The 9930-nt window shown below is 42.4% G+C and overlaps 1 protein-coding gene across 1 annotated transcript in view; it reads right to left on the reverse strand.

The window, feature by feature from the left end:
• LOC126285237 (uncharacterized) overlaps nt 1-8726 on the reverse strand; it is an 87883-nt gene extending 79157 nt beyond the window's left edge. The window contains exons 1-2 of the mRNA XM_049984535.1: nt 8569-8726; nt 1882-2164 (exon numbers count right to left, since the gene is read on the reverse strand). Coding sequence (XP_049840492.1) covers nt 1882-2164; nt 8569-8726 — 441 coding nt within the window. The remainder of the gene's footprint in view (nt 1-1881; nt 2165-8568) is intronic.
• Between the last annotated feature and the right edge of the window lie 1204 nt (nt 8727-9930).

A 9930-nucleotide genomic window follows, 5' to 3' on the forward strand; every position in this document is an offset into this window, starting at 1 on the left:
GATTAAAACTGTGTGCCGGACCGAGGCTTGATCTCGGGACAGGGGTTCGAGTCTCGGTCCGGCACACAGTTTTAATCTGCCAGGAAGTTTCAAGCACAGTGTTATTGGTCTTCATATATTTAATCCGTTCGCCTCCGTAGCGCAGCCGTAGCATTACCGCCTACCACGCAAGGGGGCCCGGGTTCGGTTCCCGGCAGGGGACTGGGTGTTGTGTGCCCTTCATCATATTTTCATCATCATTGACACGCAAGTCGCCTAAGTGGCGTCAACTAAAACCACTTGCAATACGGCGGCCGAACCCCGAATGGGATATCCCGGCCAATAAATGACATCTTTAATCCAACTTCTGTTCATAGTATGAAATTATTAAGACGTATTTAAAACGCATATACAAAGATTCACGGTACATCTGAAGGTGACTTATCTGTAGCGGCGAAGTAATAACACTCAAAATACGCAAAGCACTATACGTGCTTAAATGTGCCGTCCTGAAGTCACGTGACTTTGCGTCGGCGCGGTTCTTTCCGCCACTTTACGACGAACCTGCACCTACCTGTGAACGTTGTCTCAGCAGATCATCAGTAGGGAAGCCGAGCGAAACCTACTGTACTTCGACGTGAACCAGGCTGCAATTTAAGTCAGTAATCTACGCTTCGAGAAAAAATTTTAACATAAATGGAAGTTTGGAAATTTTTTCCTCAGTTAATATATTCTGAAACTTAGGTGATTAAGTATCACTCCCAAGCCCGTGCTAGTCTTAACACAGTCACTCATAATCCCTTTCACTCACGTTAGCAAATTTATGGTGTTGCATTTCCCGAAAACGTAATAGCTACGAAAATACTGATTGTTTTTGATTGATAATGCTCGCCAAATATTAAGTCTGTCGGTACCAAATGCAGTCACAGTTTTTAGCCACCGACCTGCTCAATACGCCACGCGGAATGTATGTCTTTTCTCGTCACAAAATTCACTTAAAAATTCACACACACCGGAATAATTATGACGTCACTTTCCAACACTTTGGATATATGAAACACTGCTAGATCCAGCATCATTTCCATCGAAAATACTACTGCACACGCCCGATCTCTTTCATGGCTAGGCTTCGACTCCTCTCTAGAATACTCGAAGTCTTCTCTACCAGCAGAGATAAGGCGCGCCAAGAATACTGCTTTACCATTGGTCAGTTTACTCAACAGCCAATAGCAAAACAACATTCTCCCGCGTCAGTCCGCGCTTTTCATCAACAACCAATCACTAAATAGTAGACATAACGACTGCAGTTTTTACCGACGTAATTGTCTAATATGCTGAAGTTTTGCTTGTGCATAAAGTTATTTACTATTGTTATTCGTACCTGAATTAACTTTCCCTTTACTTTAAACTCACTTTACAAATATGTTCCACAAAAATCCCCTTGTCCATATCCATACTTCTTCGAAATGTTCCCCCAATAAATCCTACTACATAATTCGTTAAGCAATTATCTTCATATTAACCTTAAACCACATTCACGTATCATTCTTACTGCTAACATTTTACATACACAAAAAGACACAGTAACATTTTATGAAAGTACAAGAACAGTTTATGAAAAACATTCTATTACTTTAGTGCACTCTAGTGGGCACAATTGCAACTAAAATCGCAGTTCCCCTAACCAATATTGTCCTCTATCAGCTGATACATAAACTACGTGCGCGTCCAGTCTCGCGTTACCATCTGTCACTATCCAGTTCTGAGACACATCTCCCACTTAACCGCCTCCAAGGCAGGATCGGTATACGGCGCTACGCCTCAACTTGAGCTGCAGCAGATATTGCGGACAGGATGCTCGTTCTGCGCATCCGAGCCCTGACACGCCTTGGATATTTATACGCTATGGCGCAGCTGCGACAGTGACAGACGCGCTACACGTGTAAGCGCGGACCCCGTGACCAGTGGGCAGGGCGGTAGGTGGACGCCGGCAGGCTGCGGTGTAGGCCGCTGCGCCCCGGCCGTCACAGCGCGGCGCTGCGGCGCTGCGGCGCTCGGCCTCCTGCCTTCCGGAACGCCGCGTCCGCCTCCGGCGCCGCCCCCGCCACAGTCCCCGCCACCGCCCCCGCCGCTACTCGCACGGCACGGCGCAGCACAGCCGCCACCGACTGCTTCACTCTCCCAACTGCGTCCCAGAGGGATTCTTCTGTCGTACAATATACAGGCTGAATCAAAAACGACTTTAACTGTGAAACGATACAGAAACTTATTTAGGCGAGACGGTGGCAGAAATCATGAAAAAAATCAGATTTTTTTATTTGTTTCTTTGAAAGTAAATCTAATTGAGATTATTATCCCAATTTTTTTCTTTGAAATTCGAACTTTAAATGTTGAAACCTTCCAGTCTCCTCTATATCTCATTTGTTACTCAACCTTCCCTTCTACAATAACCAATGAAACCTTTCCTTAGGATTTCTATCTCTTGCTTAATAATAACAAATGAATCTTCCCTTTGAAATTTATTCTCTTTCTCAATCTTCGCATTCAAATTTATTTGCTGCTTATTAAAAGTGATTTTCTGATTATTTCGACGAAACATAGAATGTGTCGTCGTCGTGGCCCTCAGTCGTTATCTGCAATAACCCAAAACTGTTCCTTATCTTTTTTACTGTTACTGGATCGCCATCTGACTGCTACATCGAACTGCGACATGAATATACTTACTCTGGTTTACTGTACTCTATTAATTGCTGGTGGGCTGTCATAACAAGTGGCTGCATTTATTAACAAAGCTGACGTTATTCTTTAATTAATTTGACTTAAGTTACGTAATTCATAGTTACTCTTTTTCTTGACAACATTAAAATTTTTGCAAAGTTTTACGTTAATGGTTTTTTCGGATGGATTATAATCAGTATTGCAACATTGCTGGCGGAAATTAATTATATTCTGAAAACGCTTCAGATATTTACTGTTGGTAATGAAATGATTTTACAAACGTTCAAATGGGACTTACTTTTTACAATAATCTTACAACTAGCAATGCGCAAACGTACCTTCAGTAGTCTTGAGTTTCGCAAAGAAAATAATTCAATAATATTAGTTCCTCTTATGATAATAGTTAGTTGATATCTCTGTACATCCGTTTATAATCACTTGTAAATCATAGCTGGTGGCTGGCAGGCACACTGCTCCTCTCAACCTCTCGCTAACTACTGACTTCTTACGATCGCTAAAGTGCTGTCTCTGCTCCCAACAACGCTTTCTGGTACAGACAGTCCCTCCTACCATTCCAAAATGTATCAATGCACGGTCTTTCCCGTTCTTTTCTTAAAATGTATCCATACGCGGTCTCTCCCGCTCTTTTTTTTTTAATTATATCAATTTGCGGTCTCTCTTGCCAACAATACTTTGGTGCAGACATTCCCTGTTACCACAATTATTTTCAACATAACAAATATTAATTACTCCTACTTAATCTTATTAATAGAATATAAACATCTGTGGTTTGACAATAGAAATATACACGTCTTACAATGTTATAAAAAAATTAAAACTGTAAGTAGAGTACGCCATGCCCACTTTTCGAGGTACCCAGTGAAACTGGAAAATATAGCTTTAGAAGGCTGTGATTTTTTTGTGCACAACACAGTACAAAAGTACAAGGAACTGTTACAGGATAAACCAAATACGAAAGGTTGAAGCAGCTGCTCGGAACCTGGCGGTCAACAGTCTGCTGAATCTGCAGAGATTACATGTTCTCGTGGCCATTTAATTTTTTTCACTGTACTGACACTCTGCAAGTCTATCATGGTGCCGAAATTAGAAATAACCTCACAGGTTTGGGTAGTATGGGGGAGACAGTATGGGCCATTTGGTCTAATTACTTGTCGACAAACACTACTCTTCAACAAAGCCTATGTTCTAATGAATGGTGCAAATTCCTGAAAGCAAGGAAAGAGGGGAAGCTTACAGCCACAAAAACAATAACATCAGCTAAGAGTTTTAATTTTATTATTAGAACTACTGACGGCCTTGGGAGAGCCAGTCCTGAAAAAAAAACTCTACCATCTGGTGCGCAAGATGTATGAAACAGGCGAAATACCCTCAGACTTCAAGAAGAATCTAATAATTCCAATCCCAAAGAAAGCAGGTGTTGACAGACCGGACAATCAGTTTAATAAGCCACAGCTGCAAAATACTAACACGAATTCCTTACAGACGAATGGAAAAACTAGTAGAAGCCGACCTCGGGGAAGATCAGTTTGGATTCCGTAGAAATACTAGAACACGTGAGGCAATACTGACCCTACGACTTATCTTAGAAGAAAGATTAAGGAAAGGCAAACCTACGTTTCTAGCATTTGTAGACTTAGAGAAAGCTTTTGACAATGTTGACTGGAATACTCTCTTTCAAATTCTGAAGGTGGCAGGGGTAAAATACAGGGAGCGAAAGGCTATTTACAATTTGTACAGAAACCAGATGACAGTTATAATAGTTGAGGGGCATGAAAGGGAAGCAATGGTTGGGAAGGGAGTGAGACAGAGTTGTAGCCTCTCCCCGATGTTATTCAATCTGTATGTTGAGCAAGCAGTAAAGGAAACAAAAGAAAAATTCGGAGTAGGTATTAAAATCCATGGAGAAGAAATAAAAACACTGAGGTTCGCCGATGACATTGTAATTCTGTCAGAGACAGCAAAGGACTTGGAAGAGCAGTTGAATGGAATGGACAGGATGATATAAGATGAACATCAACAAAAGCAAAACGAGGATAATGGAATGTAGTCGAATTAAATCGGGTGATGCTGCGGGAATTAGATTAGGAAATGAGACACTTAAATTAGTAAAAGAGTTTTGCTGTTTGGGGAGCAAAATAACTGACTATGGCCGAAGTAGAGAGGATAAGAAATGTAGAATGGCAATGGAAGGGAAAGCGTTTGTGAACAAGAGAAATTTGTTAACATGGAGTATAGATTGAAGTGTCAGGAAGTCGTTTCTGAAAGTATTTGTATGGAGTGTAGCCATGTATGGAAGTGAAACATGGACGATAAATAGTTTGGACGAGAAGAGAATAGAAGCTTTTGAAATGTGACGCTACAGAAGAATGCTGTAGATGGGTAGATCACATAACTAATGAGGAGGTATTGAATAGAATTGGGGAGGACAGGAGTTTGTGGCACAACTTGACCAGAGGAAGGGATCGGTTGGTAGGACATGTTCTGAGGCATCAAGGGGTCACCAATTTAGTATTGGAGGGCACTGTGGAGGGTAAAAATCGTAGAGGGAGACCAAGAGATGAATACACTAAGCAGATTCAGAAGGATGTGGGTTGCAGTAGGAACTGGGAGATTAAGAAGCTTGCACAGGATAGAGTAGCATGGAGAGCTGCATCAAACCAGTCTCAGGACTGAAGATCACAACAACAACAATAACAAACAGATAAAGTTCCAGAATGAGATTTTCACTCTGCAGCGGAGTATGCGCTGATATGAAACTTCCTGGCAGATTAAAACTGTGTGCCGGACCGAGACTCGAACTCGGGACCTTTCCCTTTCGCGGGCAAATGTTCAAGAGAGCTTCTGTAAAGTTTGGAAGGTAGGAGACGAGGTACTAGCTAGAAATTCAAGATCAGTGCTCGAATTTTGGAATAAGAAAAAGATTTGACAGCCATTTTTTTTTCCTATTTCACCAATTCTTACTGTCGTATCTAATTAATTACATCATGCTGACACACTATAGGAAATAGTGTTATGCAGAAATACTTAGATACACACTAGGGTTTGAGAACCTGCATAAATTGGAGGAAATTAAACAGATTAGCATATATAAATTTTATCTGTTTCTGAACTTAGCACCTATATGCACACATTGACAAGCAAAATGAAATATCCCTCTGCAGTGGAGTGTGCGCTGGTAAGAGACTTCATGGCAGATTAGAACTGTGTGCCGGACCGAGACTCGAACTTGGGACCTTCGCTTTCTGCGGGGAAGTGCTCTGCCGTCTGAGTTACCCGAGCACGACTCACGACTCGTCCTTACCGCTTTGCCTCCACCAGTGGCAGTCCCGTATCCATGTCTCGGTCCGGCACACAGTTTTAACCTGACAGGAAGTTTCACTGATTGACAGTTTACTCACACAAACTTGTAAACTTATCTAAAACTTATCAACACAGCGCCATAAAATCGAAGAAATTGTCCCTACGACACAAAACCTTGTAACATCGTATCGCGATGTTTTCCAACATGTGAAGTGCCTGATAACAATATCACATTCACAATAATACATTTGATGCACGTACGTGGTTCTCCTTTCACGTACTTCTCATTACATCCGTAGCAACGACAGTACAACAACGTACATCTTACTAAAACTCAAACGTGAAGAAACTTATGCAAAACATGGCGAATACGTGTAACATGCAAGTTTCGCTGTTAGCGCGAATTGTAGACAAGCAGTGTCGTCCCAGAATAACGTGATTAGCCCAGTTTGATGCTGAGAGCATGCGCAATAGGCTATGCTCACGCTCACTTTATATACTCCATGCGTGGCACAGCCCAGGGACCCGACGCACTGCGAAGTGGCCAAACGGTTCTAGGCGCTTCAGTCTGGAACCGCGTTGCTGCGACGGTCGCAGGTTCGAATCCTGCCTCGGGCCTGGATGTGTCTGATGTCCCTAGGTTAGTTAGGTTTAAGTAGTTCTAAGTTCTAGGTGACCTATGCCCTCATATGGTAAGTCCCATAGTGCTCAGAGCCATTTGAACCATTTTAGCCATTAATGATAACCCAGATTACATCCACACCAGAGGCTATAATATATAATCTTTCATTCTTCTCACTTCGTCCGGTTCACAAGATGCACACTATAATGGTTCTTTATTTGCGAAACCATTACCACCCGCCAACCCAATTTTTCTATACCGTAGATTAATGAATATTTTACTACGTAATGTCCCATATTTTTCACTCTATTCAAATTTGGTTTCATTTTTTTTATACAGGTGCGTCGAAATTTTGAGATGTTGAAATCGATATATCTAGTGTAAATATCTTTGTAATTATTGTTATCTTTGAGGCTGGCTTGCGAGTTTTGGCGCGGAAGCGTACAGAGTAGTCAAGTTTTTGTGTTGAATAATATGAACAGTCTTGACTTTGTGTTGGAAATGGAAAAGATGAGTCTGAGTTGTGGACAATGGAAACTGTTGTGAGTTCTACTAAGAACAGTAACGTCTTCGAAATTGTATGATGAAGTAATGCTTTGAACATGCGAAAGTATAAGAAGTGTAATAAATGCGAATTTCTGTGAAAAGTGAGTGTGAATAATTATTTTCAAGTGACCATTGCTTAAAAAGATATGAAGTACATTGCAATGAAAAACATAAATCATCAAATTAATCCTGAAAGATTGTCTTCGTAAGTTTTTCAAGTCGGCGTAATTAACATCCGAATGCCTTTCACACCAAAAACGGTAGTCCTGCTACCTAGACAACATTTTTAATTACGAGCCAAAGCTAGAGCGAGATCGTCGTTGGATTGAAAATACAAGATAAGTGATATTATTGTAAATTTTCTTCAGTGACTGTAATCAATTGATGTAGCAATACCTGCCACATTAAAGAGCTTTCATTTGCGCAATAAAAAGATCATACTTTGAGTGCGCGACGTGATAATTTTTGAACTAATTAACTGTTAGTGGAGGTATTGTTATAACACACTTCGCCTGCTAGCCACCGAGAGACTCCTGCCCCCAAAGGAGCCTTGCAATTCGTCCACCAGATCCACCTTTTCTATTCCCGCCTATCCAGTTCCGTTGCGGAGGTGCTTCAAGTTTTGCATTACAGCAAACCTACTTTGCCTAAGCCTGAACCATTATTACAAGTAAATTTTTAACATTTTTAATTGTTTGACGGTATATTACTTTTTTTAAAAATTACATCCGTTTGATCAATCACAATTACGTAAATAGTCACAAATAACGAATGAATCATTTACACCGATGTTACAACATAGAGTTCGGTGATACAGAAGTCACGCTGAATAAAAAGCACCAAAGAAGTTAAATAAGACAATTCTAGGTCATATCGATAACAATGTTAGAAGTGACACAGGTCACCACGCGCAAGTTACTTTCGTCATTAAGCTTTGTACACCACTGTACATGACGCAGAAACAAAAAATACAGATGCTCGTTTCGCTTGGAATCTGGCTGCGAAACGAGATCTTCGCAGGGACGCCAAGTATAAAAAGCTAAACAACTCGATTCCGTCCTGGGCTAGTCCCGGATTCTGCCGTTTAGGGCGCGCAGGACTCAATTAAATGCAGAGTCTCGGACTGCGGAGGGATTAACCCCGTAGCGCCGTGTCGTGCCTATATTGGTGATGCATTGCACTCATTTCCGCGATTAATTCAAAAATAAAATGGGGCCGGCTCCAGGGAGAACACCGGCGAAATCGGGACAAAAATAATAAAAAGCAAAGCCCGTAGCGTAATAATTCTGGCGGCATGTCAGCGGCACGCAGCCGCAATCACCGCCCGAATCCCGGGTTAATTAAAACCGCGAGCGCCGCGATAAACATTCCGGGACACCCACCCCCACCCCCGCCCCTTTCCCGGTCCGTACATCAGCTGTGTGGCTGGTACTGCAGCGCCGGTGACGGTCCAGCGTCCCAGCAACTGCGCGAAGCGTTTACTGGAGCCTGACAGGTGACGGCATGCACCGGGACTACTGACGTTCAGACATTCAGGCATAAGAGCACGATCTGCGGTTCCCTTGTTAACTTGAGACAATAGTATCGTCAGGAGTGTCCCAGGGAAGTGTGACAGGACCGCTGTTATATATATGGTGTTACAAAAAGGTACGGCCCAACTTGCAGGAAACATTCCTCACACACAAAGAAAGAAAATATGTTATGTAGACATCTGTCCGGAAACGCTTAATTTCCACGTTAGAGCTCATTGTAGTTCCGTCAGTATGTACTGTACTTCCACGATTCACCTCTAGTGGGCCCGATTGAAGGAAGGTAATGTTGACTTCGGTGCTTGTGTCGAAGTGCTCGTACGCTTCTCAACAACAGATTCGGTGACCGATGGATTGGTAGAGGCGGACCAATTCCGTGGCCTCCACGCTCTCCTCACCTCAACCCTCTTGACTTTCATTTATGGGGGCATTTGAAAGCTCTTGTCTACGCAACCCCGGCACCAAATGTAGAGATTCTTCGTGCTCGTATTGTGGACGGCTGTGATACAATACGCCCTTTCTCCAGGGCTGCAGCAGCGCATCATGGATTCCATGCGACGGAGGGTGGATGCATGTATCCTCGCTAACGGAGGACATTTCCTGTAACAAAGTGTTTGAAGTCACGCCGGTAGGTTCTGTTGCTGTGTGTTTCCATTCCATGATTAATGTGATTTGAAGAGATGTAATAAAATGAGTTCTAACACGGAAAGTAAGCGTTTCCGGACACATGTCCACATAACATGTGTGTGAGGAATGTTTCCTGCAAGTTTGGCCGTACCTTTTTGTAACATTATATATATGACCTGGCGAAGAGGGTGGGCAACAGTCTGCGGTTGTTTGCTTAAGATGCTGGGGCGTATGGCAAGGTGCAGAGGTTGAGTGATTGTATGACTATACAAGATGACTTGGACAAAATGTCTAGTTGGTGTCATAAATGGCGGCTACACCTAATTGTACAAAAATATAAGTTAATGCAAATCAGTAGGATACAGCATTAATAGCTTCCTGCTTGACACTGTCACGTCATTTAAATACCTGGGATTAACATTGCAGAGCAATATGAAATGGAACGAGCATATGAGGACTGTGGTAGAGAAGTCGAATGGTCGACATCGGTGTATTGGGAGAATTTTTTTGGTTCAGCTGTAAAGGAGACAGCATATAGGACACTATTGTGACCTATTCTTCAGCACTGCTCTAGTGTTCGGGATCCGA

The sequence above is a fragment of the Schistocerca gregaria genome, chromosome 8 (genome assembly GCF_023897955.1).
Source record: "Schistocerca gregaria isolate iqSchGreg1 chromosome 8, iqSchGreg1.2, whole genome shotgun sequence".
NCBI classification, from domain to species: Eukaryota; Metazoa; Arthropoda; class Insecta; order Orthoptera; family Acrididae; genus Schistocerca; species Schistocerca gregaria.